The sequence below is a fragment of the Monodelphis domestica genome, chromosome 4 (genome assembly GCF_027887165.1).
Source record: "Monodelphis domestica isolate mMonDom1 chromosome 4, mMonDom1.pri, whole genome shotgun sequence".
Taxonomy (NCBI): domain Eukaryota; kingdom Metazoa; phylum Chordata; class Mammalia; order Didelphimorphia; family Didelphidae; genus Monodelphis; species Monodelphis domestica.
The window spans coordinates 88,364,290-88,385,095 of NC_077230.1; the positions used below are offsets into that span (position 1 = coordinate 88,364,290).

The window sequence follows — 20,806 nt, forward strand, 5'->3', positions numbered from 1 at the left end:
AAATACTCAGACAAGTACCAATGTTTGACTATCATCCTGGCTCCTTATATTCCTAAGAATGAAAAAAATCAGACCAGGGAATGACACTTTCCTATCAAAATAAAATTCTAGTTCTTTTTCTTCTTATAGTATGGCAAGTTCCTGTAGTCTTGGCTGCAAATGGGTAAGTGAAATATTACTGCATTCCATCCTACAGACTTGTGGGATAGAAATTACTTTAAAATTGGACCTGTACAAGGGCCTATTATGAATTTATTCTTGCTTACTCAACATTTTATACATATAAATTTTGGTATTTTGATTCTGATTTTGAATTTTTTCTTTCTACCAAAAGTTTAACTTTCTTCCATTTTTTTCTTTTTTGAGGTTTTTTCTTTGTTTTTCTCTTCTTTTGATAATTGACTCATACACCCCCATAACTCAACCATGCATCCTGAGCTGAACTGGATGTTTCTTAACACTCACTTCAGGGGGGATTGTATTTTAATAAAAATCCAAGATTTTGAAATTTTGTTCAAGAAAAGATCTTCAAGGAAGAAGCTTGCTAACTCCTAAATCCAGAGAATGAACTGTTGCAGAAAGATGCCAGAAAACCTACACTACATCAGAAAGATCAAGAATGAACTTTGGGTGTGGTTGATTGAACTAAAGTTTGATTGAACATTTATTGTAAATGTACACTTTTATGCCAAAGGGGTCTGCCACTAATTTGGCTTTTTGTCAATGCGCCTAGCAAAACATTGGTTTTGCTTTCTCTTTTCTGTTCCCCCCTAACTATTGTAATTTCCTCTTAGAAACTGAATATTGTATACATCTGTAGTTAGAAGTGCTTTAGGACTACAAGATGTTAAATGATCAATGGGGAAACTAGCCTCCCAATGATCATCGGGGGATTGTGAACTTTAAAACTACTCCACCCTACTCAGACCGTACTTTAGGGAAAGATAAAGTTGTAACCTCCTGATTGTAACAGTGGAGATACTTGGTCTAACAGAATCAGGAATGTCTTGGGAACTTTACATTGCTCCACCCTACTTAGTCTAACAAGGTCAGGAATGTCTGCATCCATACTTAAGGATTAAGAATATAGGAAGATGGCCTTTGATAGACATGTGCAGAAACAGCTGACACACCCCTGGGCTGTCCTAAGTCAAGCTAAGCTACCATTAATACAGATAAGACACAGAAAAGTGATGTAAAACCGTCTATATAAGGCACATCACTTCCTCTCTTCGCTCTCTTTCCCCGGCGAGGTGGATCTGGCTGATCACTTCCTATGAGCAGCCTGGGCACCAGTTCAGTCCTGGAACTCGAGCCTGGAGGAGCTCCCTCAGATAGCTTCCTTGAGACAGTCTTGTGGTGAGTGATAGGACTGACTTCCTTTTCCCTTGGGCTCAGGAGAGGCCCCTTTGGCCAAGGCCTTTAACTCCTGCCTAGCTCAGCCTGAGCCATAGCAGTTTAAATCAACTTTTAGATATTAAGTCACAACTATAAAATTATCCTTTACAGATTAATAACTGAACCCAGAATTACAAAGTATCTATGAGTGAAGCTGTGAGCTTAAGAGGGACAATGAGAAATATCATGTTCAAGTTAAAGAAACTCAGTTTTTTTTTTCTGAGAAAAATGCTTTATAATATGTAGTCCAAGACAATGAGAGTATAATGATGATGTATTATGGATTTTACCTTTTACTTTGGTATACTTTTAGAGTGCAGTCTTTTATTAAGATAAAGATTCTTCCTGGTCTAATTTTGGTGATTTCCATTCTTTGATTCTTTGAAACTCCTGGAGATGCTCACTCAGCCCTAAGTGACAGGGGATTTTTAGATATGGCACAAGGGAGATCTCAAAAAATTAACTTTCTAGTCATAGGATTATCCTGAAGTAGATGAATTAATGTGCTCATAGCCAAACTTTTTTTTTTCTATATCTGTGAAATCAAGGCACAGGCCTTTTATACTTCTTTCTTAGGGGTGGGTAAATAAGTTTTGAGGGAATGGGGAGTTCCCTACTCACTTATGTAATAATAATAATAGCTGATATAGTATTTTGGAGTTTATAAAATAGTTTATATATCTAATTTAATTTGAGCCTGATAAAAAAAGAACCCTCTGAGTTTGGTATTCTTTACATTTTACAGAGAAGACTGGGGCTAAAAGGTTAAATGGCTTACAGTAGTCACATAGTATCTAAGGTGGGATTTCTTCTCAGCTCTCTCCTGATTCCCAAGTCCAATATCCTTTCCTTTACATTGGCTGCCTTTGTGTGTCATAGAAAAGGCCATTTTTTGAGGTCTTTAGCAAAGCTTGAGGCAAAATTTTTTCAGAATTTTCTAACTAGGCAGGGAGTATGTCAGGGAATAGGTGGAATAGCAGAAAATTCCAAATTGACTTTTTTTTGTTGTTGTTAAGATTCAGGTTCTACACCAAGTCTTAAAAGTATAAGCTTTCTTCTGGTGCACAGATAGAAAGGAAATAGGTATGAATCTAGGTGGCACAATGAGTAAAAGCATTACATTTGGAATTAGGACAACCTAAGTTCAAATTTTATCTGTTATGTGACCTTGGATAAGTCATTTAACATTTGCCTGAGTTTTCTTATGTAAAATTGGAATAATAATAATAACACCAACTCCCAGTTTTCATGAGGATCAAGTGAGATAGCTTGTGTTATAGTACTTTGCAAACCTAAATGCTCTCTATAAATACTAGGTCTTATGATGCTAATGAGGTTAGTAACTTGAAGCTGAGCCCTAAAATAGCTACTCATATGGGCACTATACTTCAGGATTTGAATCAAGGCTTTGTACCTTTGCATATCCGGCAAGTCCCAAGAGAGATTGGTCTTGTAAAAAAAACAAACCTACAAACCGAAGTGGATTGTAAATTGATTGCCTTGAGACCAGATCCTGTGAAATAACTTTATTACTAAAAAGGAATTCCCAGTAATTGTTGGTAGGGGAAGGATCTCCAGGATAGTGCATGACTTTTCAGAATTGGAAGGGACATCAGAAATTATCCTGTCCAGTTCATATACTTGGTCAATTCAACCTTTGCTTGAAGAGAATCTACTACTACTTTATAAGGGAGAATCTACTACTTAAAAAGGCAACCTTTTAACTTTTGGTAGCTTGATTGTTAGGAAATTTTCCTTAGACCAAGCCTATATTTGCCTGTTTTGTAACTTTGAGCCATTTTTTTCCTATTTCTGCTCTCTGGAACTAATTATAACTAATCTGATTTCTTCCATATATCCGTTAGCTATCATGCCAGACTCTTTCTTTTCAATCACTACGTTGGTTAGATTAAACATCAGTTCATTCTGTTGATCCTTGTGTGCTGTAGACTTGAGGCTTCTCTCTATACTTTCATTTATCTCTTCAACTTCATGGGTTTAATTACCTATACATATGGTTTGCTAATCTATGTATCTAGTCCTAATCTCTCTTCTGAATGGTAATCTCCCATTGGCAAATGTCTAGTGAACTTTTCCATGTTTTATAAGCTGAGGGATTCTTATCCTGGGGACAATGAACATTTTTTTCTTTTAATCCTAATATTTTATGCATTTAAGAACATCTGAGCAGATTCATAGCACCTGAAAGATGAAGAAACCCCTACATCAGCGTCTAAAACTCAGCAAACATATTCAGAATTAGACTCCTTATTCCCCCAAACCTATCCCTCCTCAAACTTCTCATTTTGTTGAGGGTACTACCATCCTTATAGTCATCTAGACTTGCAACTTTGGAGTCTTCCTTGACTTTTCACTCTCTCAATTCCCCATTTTACTTATTAAATCTTGTTAAGTCATCAGCATCTCTGATATCTGTCTCCTATCAACATTGTCACTGTCATAGTTCAGTCCTGTCACCTCTCACCTAGACTGTTATGATAACTTTCCTACTTTCTCAAACCATTTTTCACATCGTAGTCAAATTTCTATTACTAAAGCATGTCTGATCTTGTCATTCTTTTGTTTTGTTGTCCAGTTTCAGTCATGTCCAAATCTTCCATGACCCCATTTGGGGTTCTCTTCATACAAGAGTGGTTTTCCATTTCCTTCTCCAGCTCATTTTACAGATGAGGAAACTGAGGCAAACAGGGTGAAGTGACTTGCCCAGAGTCACACAGCTAGCAAGTATCTCAGGAAGATGTTTTCCTGACCTCAGGCCTGGAACTCTATCCACCATGCCCTCTATTAGAGTTGTCACTCTACTGTTCAAAGATCTAGTGTTGCCATAGACCACATCTGGTTCTCATCCACCATTCCAGATTTTTTGTATTCAGTCCCCTTCCAGCCAAACTGGTGTACTACTTGTTGGCTAAATTTGACATTTATTTTCCTGTGTCTGTGCCTTTACACAGTCTGTCCTACATGTTTGGAATGAACCCCCCTCTTGTCTCTACCTCTTTGAATCCCTAGGTTTCTTCAAGGCTCAAGGTTGAATTGCCAAACACTCATTGAAGTTTTTCCTGTTTGTTTCCTTATAGGTACTAGTTTTGTCACCCAAACGAAATGTTAGCTCCTTGGCTTGTTGAATGTAGGAATTCTTAGATTTTTGTTTGTTTTTCAACATTGTCAATACTTGGCACAATACCTTTAAGTAGGCACTTAAACTAACATGGAGTGGTAGATAAAGTGTATAATCAGGAAGATCTGAGGTATAAATTCTTTTTAGACATTTGCTGGGTGCCTTTGGCAAGTTACTTAACCATTGTCTCAGTTTTCATGTTTGTAAAATTAGGATATTAGCCTTTGCCTCTTGGGTTGTTGTGATGATAAAATCAGATAACATGTAAAGCATTTTCTAAAATCTTTAAGTACCATTCCTTAGGTCTTTTGAATTTGCTGCAATGTAGAACTTTTGTCATATTTAATTCTAAAAGCACAGCAGTAAAAGTAAAGTGAAAAAATATACTGCCCTCCATTTCAAGATAATGATCTTCTCTCCCAAATATTTTGAAAAGAAAATCATTAAGTGGTTTTAAAAAAATATATTTTAATGCCCCCATTTTGCTCTCCTTTTTGTTTAAGTTAAATTGCTGAAAAAAGTTAGGTGATCTAAAGTCTAATTTTATTTGTGACTTCTCTAAAACATGGGTTAGTCATTTTAGTAAAGAAGAAAATTTTGGATGGAGAAGATACTGAAGGTGATGGCACACTAGGACTCAGATGGTTTATTTTAAAGTAAGAACATAAGTGAAAACTGTAAGTGAATCCAGTGTATTCTTGAATCTCAGGTGATCTAGGCATACATACAGGTTAATTATTTTGTTTTCAGATCAGTGATCCTCATCAGGTTTGGTCTCTATTTAAAACTCTGAGAATTAAGAGTCCTACACTTAGTTTTACCCTGATATTTTGAAATACTTTAGGGCTTAGAGTACTTTCCTCCAATAATCTTAATGAAGTATGTTTAGAGAGAGGTTAAGGGAAGCTGAGAGGAGGTGAAATAATGTTTTTCTTTGGCATTCAATTATTAAGTGTCATGTCCAGGATTCAGACTCAGGTTTTCTGACTTCAGATCCATCTCCTTTATTGATCTGACTTGCCAGATATGTGAAGATTAATTCAAACTTTTAAAATATTTTGAGGGGAAAAAAATCTATCAGCCTGCCAAAATTTCAACTAAAATTATTATATAACATGGGTAAAACTATCCTTTCTTATTGATATAAGAGCTTATACATTTTGTTATTAATTTTTGATATCCTGAAAATATAAAAAATAGGACATTTTCTTTCCCTCAAAGCCCGCCTCTTTTAGGACACCACTATCCTTCTAGCCATTGAGGTTAAACAAGCTCAGTCCTCCTGGTGCTCTCATATCTAATCAGTTGCTAAGATGTAATAATTCTAGCTCTATCTCCCATTTGTTTCCTGATTTTTCACTCATGGTGATGTTTCGTGTCCTTGTTACCTATCGCTTGTAGTAGCCTACTAACGGTAACCTCTAGTTCGGTGATGGCAGACCTTGTAGAGATGGAGTGCTAGGTCCCCCACCCCCACCCCCCAGACCTCATGCTGTGCCCCCCAGAGACCATATGCTGTGCCCTCCTCACCACCAGGTGCCAGGTGTGCCCCCTCCCCTCTTACCTCACACAGGGGAGGAAAAAAGTACTCCCACTGGGCTGCTGGGTAGAGTAGTGGTTGATATGAAAAAATATCAGGCATAGTGGAGAGGGGGAAGGGAACAGTTCTGCCTGAGTCCATCTGCCTTTCTCCTAACAAACTTTTGGGTGGGAGGGTAGGGTAGCCACATGCCCACAGAGAGCCCTCTGCATGCCATCTTTGGTACCTGTGCCATAGGTTCACTATTACTGCTCTAGTCTTTCCCCTTTTGTTCCATCTTCCATAAAAAGTGTTAAATTGATAATCCTGAAACACTGTCTGACCATGTAATTTCCCTAATCAAGACATTCCAATAGTTCCCTCTTTCTGGATAAAATACAGATTTCTTTTAATTTTAAAGCTGTTTACAATCAGACTTTACCTTTTTGAGCTTTTTGCATATCACTTTTCTTCATGTATCTCTGCATTTCAGACAACAGAGTCTGCTTGCTAATCTTTCATGTACAACATTCCATTTTTTTGTCTTCTTTCCTTGGCACAGACTTTTCCTTATTTCAAAAAATGTACTACCTCCTTACCTCTGCCTCATAGGTTTCTAGCTAGCTTCCTTGAAAACTCAGGATGTGCTTCTTCCTTCAGGAAGACTATCCAGAATCCTGTGGTTTCTAATATTGTTCCCCTGGAAATTTTTATATATGGTGTATTTTGTATTAGTCTCTGTAGTCAGAATGTGTGCCCATTCATATTGTTTCCTACAACCTTACTTCAGTGACTGTTTAATTTTTGTCTTAGTGCCTCAGCATCTAGTTCAGTGGCTGGCACATTAGGAGGTTTTTACTAAGTGCTTGTTGAATGAATGAACAAGTACACAATTTTAGACTGTGGGTCTTGTCTTTTATATTAATGTTTTCACTTCATAATTTCTTATATGTCTGTTACCTGGTTTGATCATGTCATCTTTGTAAAATATGTGTGAAATATTATAAAAATGATTATTATGTTCTATTTACTAAAAAAATGTCAAAGTAATATTAAAATAAATGCTTCTTTGACTTTTGAACTCTTTTTTTTTTTAGGTCTTTTCTATTTGTTGAAATGTCTATAGTTTTATCTGCTTCAGTGGTTCGTGTACGAGATGGATTACCTCTTTCTGCTTCTACTGATTATGAACAAAGCGTGGGAGTGCAGGAATGCAGAAAGTATTTTAAATCACTCTCAAAGAAACTTGGTCAACTTCCTGATAGATGTACGCTGAAAACTGGACAATATAATATTAAGTAAGACTTCAGCTTTGTGCATTAAAGTATTTACTGATTGTCATTTTAATGAAGTTTAAGTAATTCTATTACAACTTAGTGTCTTAAATTCTCAAATGGATCCATGATCTCATCAACTTGGATATTTGCTCCAACAATGTAGATCACAAACCATCTGTGCTTGTCCATGCTGTACAGCTCTTGTCCATGTCCTACAATACACAGCAGGAGAGGTCCACCCAATGTGCTAGAAGGCTTCCTCAATTTCTCCTGGCATTGAAAATAACTGATTATGTTAAGAAAGCTCAGGACAATTCACGTCAACAACCATCTGATCCTGAGCATACTACAATACTACAGTAAATTTAGAAATCATTATTCTTTTTTTGAATCTCTCTTACTGTTCCTAATAACATTTACATCTGGCTTTTAAGAGATCTTATTTTAGTAGTTTATATGTTTCCCTTGATTTAAGTGAATAAATCAAGATTTAAGTATTTTCTTTACATCCAACAATGTGCTTAGTGCTTGGAGGATATGGGTGATTCAGAGAACTCCTTTGTTTTCTACCAAGGAGCTTATACTAGTAAAGGAGACAAATCTAATGTGATATGATACAGGAAATTTATGTGTTAAACACTTCTCATGTGCAGAGTTCTGCCTTGGATGCTGGATACTATTGTAATTGAAGTTTAGGGAAAGAGGTAGTCAAATTAAGATTAGATTGCTAATTGTTTGCTATAGTTTGAATTGTTACATGTAATAGGATTGTTTTTTTTTAAAGGGAGAATAGCTGTATAAGGTAGGAAAATATACATATTGTATTTGCTTTAGTATATCCTATCAGTATAATGAAATTAATGATGGATAGAAAAATCAGGGAAAAGTTTCATTAAGAAAATGGGATTGAATTGAATCTTGATTGGATGGGTAAGGTCTGGATTTAAGTAGTTAATTATGCTTTGATCACAGCAGCAGGTGAGTTAACTTCCCTCCTTAGAGTGCTTTGGCACTGGTATGTCCTTGAATCTATGAGAAAGTTGTCCCAGTTGAAGTGGAGAAGGGCCTGTTATAGAAGTGAGAAAGACAGATGAGGAGGATGAGGCTAGTGATAAGACAACATTAAAAAGCCAGACTGGAAGGGTTTATTTTTGATAAAGTAGGCTGTTATTATAATTTCTTAAGCAGGGGAATGGTAGTGAACACAATGTATTAAGAAAAATTAATCTGGCAGCAGTATCTAGGATAGAATAAAGGTGGGAAAAAGAAAATAGAAATGGGAAGCCAACTTTAAGGCTGTTAATATGCGCTAATAAATTAGCTCACAATTGTAGTATTAAGGCATTGAGGATGACTATGTTTTCTCATTTTGAGTTTGAAAAATGGTTATAATAGCAATAGAGGATGAAGAGAAGGAAGAGACAAAAATGACTCAGTTTCTGGCCTGGGATACTAAAATAAAAGTGACTTTAACTAGTAGAAATGGAATAATTGGGAAAGGGGACCAATTTGGAGAGAGAGATGCATTTATTTCTTAATGTGATGTGGTGGAAAGAGTACTGTCACTATTAGAATATCTCTTATCTAGTTCCAGCTCTGCTACCATTAGATATTTAACTTTTAGCAATTAAAAAAAAAAAACTTCTTCGGAACTTAATTTCTTTACCAGGAACAAAAAAGTAGAACTAGGTAATCTCTAATATCTCTTCTGGCTAAGAAATGTGGATTCTATGGTTCTCTTAGGTTTGAAGTAGTGGTGGGTTATTCAAGTGGAAATATTCTATAGAGAGCTGGAAATGATGGAACCAGTATGCGGTACAAGCCTAGAAATAGTAGCTTTAGGAATGACTCATCTCTGGAATTAAATTATGGTTGCTACCACAAGGATGACTGAGCTCACTTATGTATAGAGAGGAAGGTATAGGACCTAGGAAATAGCCTTTGTTACAATGATAGTTTTATGATTCCTTGATTAACTCGAATGCTTAGCAATGGATTATTAAGATTAAGTTTATTGAGGGTAGAAAAATTATTTCAACCCATATGGTTGACAATTTTTCTAAAATAATATATTGATATTCTTTTCTATATCAGGAAGTACAACTTTTTTTTAAAGTTCAAATCTTGAAGTTTCTTGGGTTAGCATTGTTATCAATATTTGTTACATAAAGCTGCAGCTATACATAAAAAGGGAATGGGAATGAATGTGTACTGACTTCAGGGCCAAAGCCTGGTACAAAATTTCTTTACCCTTTGCAAGGTTTGAAAATTGTACCCTCTTCTCTCCAATACATTTCTATTGTTCCCCAAGATACTAGGTTAACTCTTAACACACACAACTTGACATATCCAAAAATAAATACCTATATGTTAGAGTGAAATTTTATGGCACTAAAAATATGTGCACTTATGAGAAAGTAATATGGAAAAGTACCCTCTGTTGTGCCTTGTATGTTGGGTTCTAGACTGCTGCTACTTTACCCACGTGTAGTTCCAGCTTTCCCAGGACTTGCTTTGTAAGTTGTTTTGAATTTTTATTTGTTGGTATGTTTTAAAATAAATCCCTGATAAAGGATTGTGTTTGTGTGCTATTTGCTTCTTTTTATCAAAATGGAATGCAACCTTAAAATATTTTTAAACAAAAATCTAACCAATTGAGAGTTCTAATTGTGTTAATAGGCATTTAATGCTATATGAAAATTTTATTCTTAAAAATGGACCCCCCTGATACATATAGATGTTTCATTTCTGTTAATTTAAACTGTTAATTAAATTTTAAGACTTATGGCAGTACAGTGGGTAGAATGAGTGAAGCTCATTTTGGCAAAGCCTTGAAAAAACTCTGGCTGTGCTGGTCTTTCCCCTAAAACAAATGAGTTTATAGTTCTAATGATTTTCTTAATAATGAACTATCATTAGGAATTCAATTGCTATTTCACCAAGTCTTCATTTAGGAAAATTTTATCTTTAATCAGAAGGTGAGCTCAGATCTTAACTGTATTATGAAACCCTTCTAGCCAGCTCTCCTTTTTCTCAAATACTGTAGAAATAATTATGTGTACCATTCCTTTGGATTTATCTTGTTTCACATTGTGTTGTTTTTATTTCTGCATATTCTTCTACAATTTTTTGAAATATACTTGTTCAACTTAAATTCAAGGATGCTTATGATATAGAAATGTGACTGTTTAGCTTAGCATTTCTACTGTACAATATTTTAACTGTCATTTACTTGTGTAAAACCTTTAGTCGATAAGCTGTTTTGCCCTTCACTTTGTTAATTTTTTAAAATAATATTGCACCATAAGATATGGTTGGTAGTTTTGTAATATTTTCTTTAGAACTTGAAATATATGTGGAAACTTCTTTGAATTGCCATATAATTTATAATTGACAAATGATTAATGTAGTAACATGTACCATATAAAATTAATCACTAAAAATTATGGGAATTAAGAAAATTGCAATTAGTCTCTGAATCTTTTTGTCCCAGTTAATAACAGCAAGTACTTTTTTGTTTGGATTATTATAATTCAGTAGCTGGAATATTTGGGTAATTAATTTACTACCTATTTATTATAATTTTATAAAGCACATATAAATATATAGTTAATTAAAACCAGAGTTTTAAAAAGATCGTTAAAACATTATAGAATTTGAAACTTTATAACTAAAGACATAAAAAAAGACATTAAAGTCTATTGACTTTGGGGGCATCTGCTTTCTTTAAAGAACACTGCTGAATTCTGGGGGGGCAGTATTAGAGAAAGCCAAATGTTGCTTTGCCCTATTAAGAGATCAGATAAGAAATTCGCCTCACTTTTTCTTGTCTTGGGGATCTAGGGCAAAAGCACTGGTGAGTACTCCTGTTAAAAAATATAAATATCCAGTTTGTCCAAATTAATAAATTCTCTTTTAAAGTATAATACCATCCCAAACTCTCATTAAGCCACTTTGTCTTCATTACAAAATCAAGCCTAGGCTCTCATAGATAAAATATGAAAGCTCTCTATAACAAACATCTCTTTAGATGCCAGTTAATTTTATAGCATCTAATGGGATTGAAGGTCATGCATTATGCCCTTATTTAGCTTCACTCTTTTATAATAGCACTGTTTATACCCACTTCTACCAGCTTAGTCTCTCAGCCATATTGCTTATGAATTTTTTATTTCATTTGTGCCATATTCTACTTATGCATTACCTCCATTTCTAACTATAGGAGAAGAGTTAAGTGAGGCTTGTGGTTTTCTTCCTGACCAAGTTTATTTGGGGGGCTGGGGAAGTTTTCCATGTGCCTATCATCTTCTGGTAAAAAGAAGTGGTTAATCATGGGACAAAGACGTGCAATCTCTCCCTCTTCGCTTTGTTTATTTACTGGGATGTGTGGAAAATGATCCAAGCCAACTCTCTCAATCTGTTTGGTTCCACTTTTAATTCAATTCAGTGAACATATATTGGGCATCTCCTTTGTTTAAGGAAGGAATTATCCTGAGGATAAAAATAAAATGAAAAAGTAGTCTCTACTCTGAGGGAGACAGGGTAATAGGAGAAAGAATTAAGTGAGACACCTTCTTGGGGACAGTTCAGATTGTGGCACATTGAGGCTTGATATTGGGGGGAAATGAGCAGTTGTTTGGAGCTGAAGTTCCAAAGGCAGAGAAGCAGAGGTCCTAGGGCAAGGAATGAATTAACCTAGAATTTAGAACAGAGTCTTTTTGGCTTGAAGGAGGAGGATATCTATATATCCTCAGGTAACAGCGATCTAAACAAAGAATGAACTCATAATATTTGATTATTTTTGTTGTTTTGCTTAAATGCTGATATTTCAAAAGCATTGTCTGTACTCTTTGGTCTAGTGGAAGCACTGTCTTATTCTAGATCTCACTCTACTTCTAACTAGTTGCTATTTAAGCCAGTTTTCTCATTTATAAAATAAGAGTATTGGATTAGGTGTCCTTTTAGCCTTAAAATTCTTTGATTCCATTTTTTCATTTAAAATGTGCTGAAACTATATTATGAGCTAAAATTGGATCCATTCACACACATACACACACCTGAATGGATTATTAGGCCACTGTATTTTGAATTTTACTAATGAGGGACTAATAATCAGTAGTCATTAGACTAATCAGCAGGACCATCTGGAGGATTTCACTCTCTATAAGGGATTCCTCTTTAATTTGCACTCTTTGTGATGTCCACTGGCTTGTCCCCCAAAAGTATTGAACCATTTTGAGTATACATTGCCAGGTAAGTTGGGCAGTTAATACATGGATGTAAGTTATGGTACACTTTAGCTAGGCAGTGATCTGTCTGGACCTAGAATCTAATAGGAAAGAGAGCTGCATTGTTTTTCAGAAACTACAGTGCTTTCAATGATTCTGAAATGTGATTTGGCACAACTCATCTTTTTTTTTTAATTCCAATATGAATCCCAGAACAAAATAATCTCTGAAGATCAAAATATCCAAAGATAAGTAAGAAAATGGTAGACATCAATAGGCCAAGGATTTATACAGAATTAAGCCTATATATAAATCGTAACTACTAGTAGCACTGGTAAAAACTAGTAGTACTAATATAGGTTCTTACATTAATGAGCTCATGATTCTATTGAATTATGATTTGAGTAGACTTTCTGAGGTAACTTAGGGACATAACTATATATAACTATTTCTATGGGAAAAAATGCTACATTTCTGACAACTAACTCGTAAAATAAAATTTTGCAGTATAACTTGTAAATGGGAAATAATCTGTGATCAGATTACCTAAATTTTGAGATGATGGGAAAATAGAAATTTTATTTAGGAGAGAGGAAAAGCAAGAGAGAATTCTGTAGTATGGAATAGCCTTTTATTATGTGTCTCTTATATGCAAGACATTCTGTTAAAATGTAGTTGCAAATGTCCCCACCTTCAAAGAACTTGAATTCTTTTAGTGACATAGAACAAGGAGAGTCTGGTTGAATCTATAAAGAATAAGAAGTAGAGTTATGGGAAATAAACCTGGAAAAGTGGGTTGGAGTTAGGTGGTAGAGGGCCTTAAATGTTGGCCAAGTTCAGATTTTTTTCTTAGTCAGTAGGGAGACACAGAAGATTTTTTGAATGGAGGAGTGACATCACTTATACCTTAACAATATTATTCTGTCAGTTATGTGGAAGGTAGATTGAAGAAGAGAGAGACTGAAGAGATCAATTAAGAGGCTATTATGGTAGTTCAAGTGAGGGATGGCAGTGTTGTGAGCAGAGAGAATGGATGGATTTGAGAAATGTTGTGGAGGTAAAATCAACTGGATTTGGTAACTAGTTAGATAAAGGAGTTGGAAGAGAACTTTAGAAGCCCTCCAGTTCAACCCTCATTTTACATTTGAGGAAACTGAGGACCTCAAAGTTTATGTGACTTGGCCAAGGTCACTAAGCTGACCTTAGGTAGTAGGATGGAGATTCAAACCTATGTGCTCTGTCTTGAAGTACAGTGCTTTTTTTTTCGCCGTATGATTAATGGTCGGATAGGAGATGAACCAGAAGAAAACAGTATCATGGAAGTCAAGAGAGTAAGATGTGGTCAAGTAAATATCAAGTAAGATGAAGACTGAGAAAGACCATTAGATTTAATAGTTAAGAAATCATTCCAGATGAGAATTTCAATAAAGGGCTGTGGTAGGGTCCAAATCCTATGTGAAGGCTTGAGAAATGTGTTGGTTAAGAAGTGAGAGCATGGCAATGTCCCTGATGTCTGCAGGGATCTACGAGAAAAACACTATCCACAAGCAGAGGACAAACTGTTGGAGTAAAAATGCCGAGGAAAGGCAACTGCTTGACTACAGGGGCCGAGGGCATATGATGGGGGATGTGGACTCTGAATGAACATCCTAGTGCAAATACCAACAACATGGAAATGGGTTCAGATCAAGGACACATGTGATAGATACCCAGTGGAATTGCGCATCGGCTATGGGGGGAGGGGGCAGGAAGGGAGGGAGGAAAAGAAAATGATTTTTGTATCTAATGAATGTTTGAAATTGACCAAATAAAAATAATGTTTATTTAAAAAAAGAAATGAGAGCTTGAGTAGATAATTCTAAGAACTTAGCAATTAAAGGATAACTTTAAAAAATAACTTGAGTAGGTGGACAGGGTTGCCTGAAGCAGTAAAGGGAGCTAGTAGGAGGAAGTCAAATAAGGGATCACTGGGGTGATCTCTTTAAGATGGGAGGGATGTAGGTGGAATCTTGACCTCAACAAAATCAATCCTATTCTTGGGGACTGGAGCAGAGGCAAAGAGGATAGGTAAAGAGATGGTGAGGAGGATGGGAAGATGAGTGAACTCAGGATAGGCATCCTTGCTTTTCTCAGTCATTTGCTGAGTAGAGGGGGATATAAAGGTGGCTTAAGAGGAGGGTTGAAATGGTCACTTCAGTTAGCCTAACAGTCAATTTTGGAAGAATACAAGGATTGCTGTTCAGCAAGGAGAATCCAGGTGAGATCAGATAACATGAATTTGTAGTGGATCCAGGCAGCATGATTATGTAACTTGTGATATTCAGCAGTGAAGAGGAAAAGGCAGATAGTTGGGGAGATGTACCTAAACTGTCTTAATTATTGGAATTAAGTATTCAAAAGAGGTAGTACGACTGCGAGGTGATGGATATTATATTGTTGAACTGATAGACAGCAGAGTTAACTGCCAAGAAAGAGATGTGAGACATAGATTGGAAGGACAGAGAGAGGATAAAAAGACAGAGGTCACAATTAAAATGGCTTGTAAGTGAGAGATGGATAGCAGATTACCGACAGAAATTGGAATTTGAGTTTGAAATCAGAGGTAGTAAGTTGTGGAATGGTGAGACCTAAGAATGAGAGTAAAAGATAGAGGTTTGGGGCATTGAGAGAAATTGAATTGGGAGGTTTTGGTGCTTTGAGTGTACATCAATATAAATATTAAAGTTCCCAAGAATGAGGGCTAGGATGGAATGTAGTGGAAGATGTAGGTGCTAAGAAGTTTTGTCCAATTCTTTTGCTTAATAAAATCTGTAATACTTTAAACTGAGTGTATTTAGTGATAACCCTATAGCTTTATCTCAATATGATAGGTGCCACACAGATCACAGATAAGCATTTTCCTTCTTGTCTCTAGTTCTTCCTATTGTTTTTTTTTCTTTTTAAATCCTTACCTTCAGTCTTAGATTTGATAGTTAAGTATCAGTACCACAACAATAGTGGTAAGGGTTAGGCAAATGGAATTAAGTGACTTGACTAGGGTCACACAGCTAGGAAGTACTGAGGTTAGATTTGACTGACTTTCAATCCACCAAGCCACTTGGTTGCCCTTTCTTCTGTTGCTTATTAGCCAACTTGTACTAACCTCACCACAGTCCCACGAAGTTTACTAGTCATTCCTCTAGATCTTTTAGAATGTTTTATTGATGCTTAAAAAAACAAAAAACACTCCTGGTCTTTCCCAATTGTTTCTCTTCTCACACAAAACAAACCTTCCCTTATACCAAAGAAAAACTTATGGCATTAATTTTTCCTGCCACTTCCTACAAAAAAGGGAAATTTATATGAAATTCTTTGAATTGTTGAGATTATAGTATTGTGCAGATTTTGATTTCATTTTTTGGCTTGTAAAGGAGGTTCTAGTGAGATAAATATCTTTCTCAATTAGAAATATTTAAAAGACCTAATTTTCAACCCTTTCGTTTACTTTGTGTATCCCTTGGGTTAGATAGCCTATTGACATATTCTTGTCTCGGCTCAAATCCTTACTTCTTAGTACATGTAGATAAGAAGAAAAAATTATTTTTGGTGACAGAAGAAGATCCTTAGAGTAAAAAAGAAGAGAGCTCCTCAGAACAACTGTTTGCTATGTCCCATTATGTGATTAGTCTTTTTGTCAATCAAAAAGAAAAAAAAAGTCTATGACATCTCTAAAAGGTCACTTTTCCAGGCAGACCTGGAGAAGTTGGAGGGAAGGGCAAGGAATGGGACTCAGACCAGAAAAGAGAATACAGTGAGAAGAAGGAAGTGGGAGGCAACCATTACAATAGCAGCAGAGATAGTGGCAACCTACCCTTCAATGGACTTTGAAGGTTCAGTGATTAAAAGGATCAGATCTCATTTATCTTATGTGCATATCCAGAAAGTCTTATCTTCTATTCTTGGCAAATAAAGTTTTGCTATAATCTTGGCTATATATATATATATATATATATATATATATATATGTACATATATATATACATACACACATATTTAATTAAAATTGAATTTCATTTTTTTTTATTTTAGGAAAAGTAGCTCTTTGACTTTTTAACAATTCACTTGTGCTTCATCTCAATAAATTTCAAATCAACATATTGGCTATATTTGAAAAGGTGTGCTTCATTCTCTTTAGTCAATATTCTGTCTTTTGAACTGAGTCTTCTGAGCTCAAGATTATTTATTTTCTTATTTTTAATTTCATGCTCAATTCATTTGCCACTCTCACTCTTTGCTAATATATGTATTCAGGAATAGAAATAGAAATCTTTCAAGGATTGCTTTAGTTGTTTCCTATGTATTTAATATATTGAATCATTCTTTAAAATTTTTATTTTTCTTATGATTTGATTTTTGACCCACTCATATGAATAAATCCACAAAATGTCTCACTTTTTTTGTCTTCCTATTACATAAGAACTCATGAATGTTCCTATCTTATGAGCTGTATAGCTTGGAGAAATTCATCAGGAGAAGGAAAAAGAAGGAAAAGTAAGGATAGGGACTTAGAATGGAATGGAAGATCGGCTGCATACATGAAATCCAGATGAATATTTTTTTTGTCTCCACTAGACTTGTAATTATATCATACCTACCTAATTGACAGGGAAGTGAAGATTTGCCTGAATTTTTAAACTGGAAAAGTACTATTCTAAGGTCTTGCTATTGAACATGGTCCTATATGTTGCATGATAGATGGCAACTTTGATTTATCCTAAAAATATGAGTTTCATTTTTAAAACCAGCAAAAAAAACCCTTTTATTTTCACTTATCAGTGACAGTTTATGCTTGCACCAATACCTTGTGCTTTTCTACATTGCTGTGTTGCACTTGGTTGTTTCTTTGTGAGAATTATTGTTTTATTTGTGGGTTTTCCTATTCATTTCTCTCTCCCACATTTTGAGATATGAATTAAGAAAAATATTTCCTTTCATTATTTTCTTACCCTGCATATTTTTCTACTTTGAACAAAATTGTACTGCTAGCATCCTTAATGTTTAATTTTTCTGCTTTACAAATAATAATGGTGATGGTTGCAGGCATATATAGTAACACTTTAAAATTTGCAAAATGCTCCATAGAAATTTTCTAATTTGAATCTTGTAAGGTAGGTTTTGCAAGTAAAGTTGGTGATTTCTGTAGATGGAAGAAATTGAGGCTCAAGTTAAGGCATGTCTATCATAACATAACAAGTGTCAGAAAGGAAACTGAAACTCAGCCCTTCTTGACTTCAGCAGTCCATTCTTTGTGTCATGCTACATATCTCTTTCTCTCTCAAACACCAACCTTTTAAAAGTGACATTGCTAAAGAAATATTAGGGAGTTAGGGTTTTTTGGGGGGGGTTTTTTGCTGCTGTGTTGAATATATAATTTTGAAAATAGGGATGAAACTTTCAAAGGCAATAAAGGTTGTGAATTTTGGTTGGCAGAAGAAAACTTGAGGTATTTTCATAATCTCCACTCATTTTCTTGCTTTAGAGGGAAAATAGTGAGGAAATTTTTTGCCCCCTTCTTTCCTTCCCTGCTAAGGGAAAGGAGTAGGAAAAAAAGGGGAGGGGACAAGCATTTGTATGACATCTTTTATATGCTGGGCATTTGCTAAGCACTTTTATAAATATTATTTTATCTTTACCACTCTGCGAGGTAGGTGCTGTCATTACCCATTTCATTATAGTTGAGGAAACTGAGACAGGTTAAGTGATTTTTCCCAGCATCATCCAGCTAGTAAGTGACTGAGGCCAGATTTGAACTCTGGGTTTCCTGCCTCCAGGCTCAGCACACTAATGCACTCCCTAACTATTATAACATTTTTATTACATATTACTGTACTATTTGTGTTTTATAAGTGGTAGCTTTGGCATAGCCAATTGTGACTTGGTATAGCAATATAGTTACCCAAAGAGAATGAAGTAGGTGTCACCAAGTCTTAATTATTCAATAACTAGTTTTATAGTTTAGTCTTATTTAGCTCTCATGTTTTTTCCCAACTTCTTGTCTTATGGTCAAAAGGCAAAGGTTCATTTGTTTCTTGTTAGTCTCTTTTATCAAGATCAGAAAGAGAATAGTGCCTTATATGTAATAGATAATAATATTTGTATGAATAGAGATGACTTTAGTGCCACTATTGAATTATTCATTGTGACATGTTAATTTCCTCTTCACCTTTATTTAGCATTAGCTATCAAGAATTTACCTTTTAAGACTTTTTTTTTTTAATGTTTGTGCCCTGATGATTATACAGGGTTGTTTTTGCCTACATTAGTTGTGGAAATTTTAACAACAGTAATAATAATAATAATGACACACTAATGATTTATACTTACTGTTATAAAATTTGATTATGCTGGCTAAATGTCAACTTTTTAATCTGAGGTCATGGAAATCCACTATATGATAATTAAATAGCACTTTGGGGTTTACAACGTATGGTTTCCCAAATAAACTTCTTCTTGCCCTTAGTAATTTTTACATGTTTTATTTACCGTTTGTGTTAAAGGTACCATGCATGTTCTTACTGATATTTGAACTTGTCAGCACCAAAGTACAAGCATTTCCATCAAACGTGGTTTCAGAAATTAGACTGTGTACATTTTTATAGAAGGCAAAACTATATGCCATTTTATTAGAGATTGATTGTACCTTCCCATTTTGTTCTACCTGTATTAAATACTTACGTATTGCTGTCTTATTTATTTAGTAAATTTCACATGTTCTTGTGTTGTCTTCCATGTTGGAGTGTAATCTCCTTGTGGATAGGAAATACAGGTTATTGTACTTCTGTATTCCATAGCAACTGTTACACTGCCTTGCACATAATAGGTGCTCAATGAATTTTAAAAATGATAGTAGGAGGATTAAATGTAACATCTTGGTGTCTTATTAGTAAACTTGGGCAAGTGGAGCTACTTTATGAAAAATTTGGACAATGGCAAAAGGTGTATGTTTTATGATTTTTGCAAAACATTGTGATGTTTAGTGAAGTAACTAAAGCAAATGGTATGGTAATATTTCACTTACTAGCTACCCAGATGTCTAGTACAGTCAGCCTTCTATAACAGCCTTAGAACCAAAAGGTGTTGAAGAAATTTTCATTTCTTGGAATAGTGGTAAGAGAGAACTGAAGGCATGATGGAAGAAGTTTGTTCGTTGTTCAAAATAAGCATTTTTTCCCTTTGACCAAAGGTGGATATAGGCTGGGCCTCAAAGTCAAGAAACTTAAGAGAAGCAGAAGGAAAAAAAAATTAAGTGAAGGAAGTGGGAGTTGAGATGGTGGAGGATGACTTCTTAACAATACAGAATGGGAATGGCTGGAGGATAGCAGAGCATTTTGGGATGTTCAGTGTAAGAGTAAGAAACTGAGGAAACATTTTGGTGGCCCAAGAAATTTCATTGTTTCAAAAGTCTTACTAACTAGAATAATACAACAGTTTGGTAATATGTTTAGTGGTAGGGCAAACTGAGTTGTACTAATTTCAGCCATTCAGTCAGCAAGTATTTTTCAAATGTGTGCCAAGCACACTATGCTCAGCTTTCAGGTTAAAATGTCCAATTGAGAAAAGTTTATCAAATACCTGCTATGTTATACATGGTGGAAATGTGTTATGATAGCCTTGGAATTAGAATTTTAACCATATGCAAGTCACTGAATTTCTTAGTACCCCAGATAACTCTCTATGACTATAGGTTACACTCAAGTTTCTGCTTTTCTGCTCTTACAATTCCCTCCTTCCTGCAGCAGTGTGTGTGTGTGTGTGTGTGTGTGTGTGTATATATATAAATATATATATATATACATATATATATATGTTTTGTATATAAAGACAAAAATTAAACATTCCTTGCTCTCAAGGAACTTATTATACCGTTAAAAAAAATCAGACATAATTCCTTTGGAGGGGATTCCTTTAAGATGTTACAACATCAAAGTCATGCTATCCAGTATAGTATAGCAGCTTCTGGTGTGGTATTCACTAGTATAAGCAAGTTAGATAGTGGAGGAATAGAGCAGAGTATATTGTAAAAACCATCCAGTGGTAGAGATTACAAGCTTCCTTTAATGAAAGGCAAAGGATAAAATTGTAACCAAATTAATACTAACCTTAGCAAAAAATAAAGGTCTGAAAAAGGCATGAAAAGTTGCGAGTAGAAATATTTTGATGAATCAATACAATATTGGTTTAGCCAGGTTTCTTGACATTGAGGTTC

General features: G+C 35.0%; 1 protein-coding gene across 1 annotated transcript in view; it reads left to right on the forward strand.

The window, feature by feature from the left end:
* SEC22A (SEC22 homolog A, vesicle trafficking protein) overlaps nt 1-20,806 on the forward strand; it is a 79,285-nt gene that overhangs the window by 15,912 nt on the left and 42,567 nt on the right. The window contains exon 2 of the mRNA XM_007493798.3: nt 7,154-7,354. Coding sequence (XP_007493860.1) covers nt 7,173-7,354 — 182 coding nt within the window. The 5' untranslated portion in view covers nt 7,154-7,172. The remainder of the gene's footprint in view (nt 1-7,153; nt 7,355-20,806) is intronic.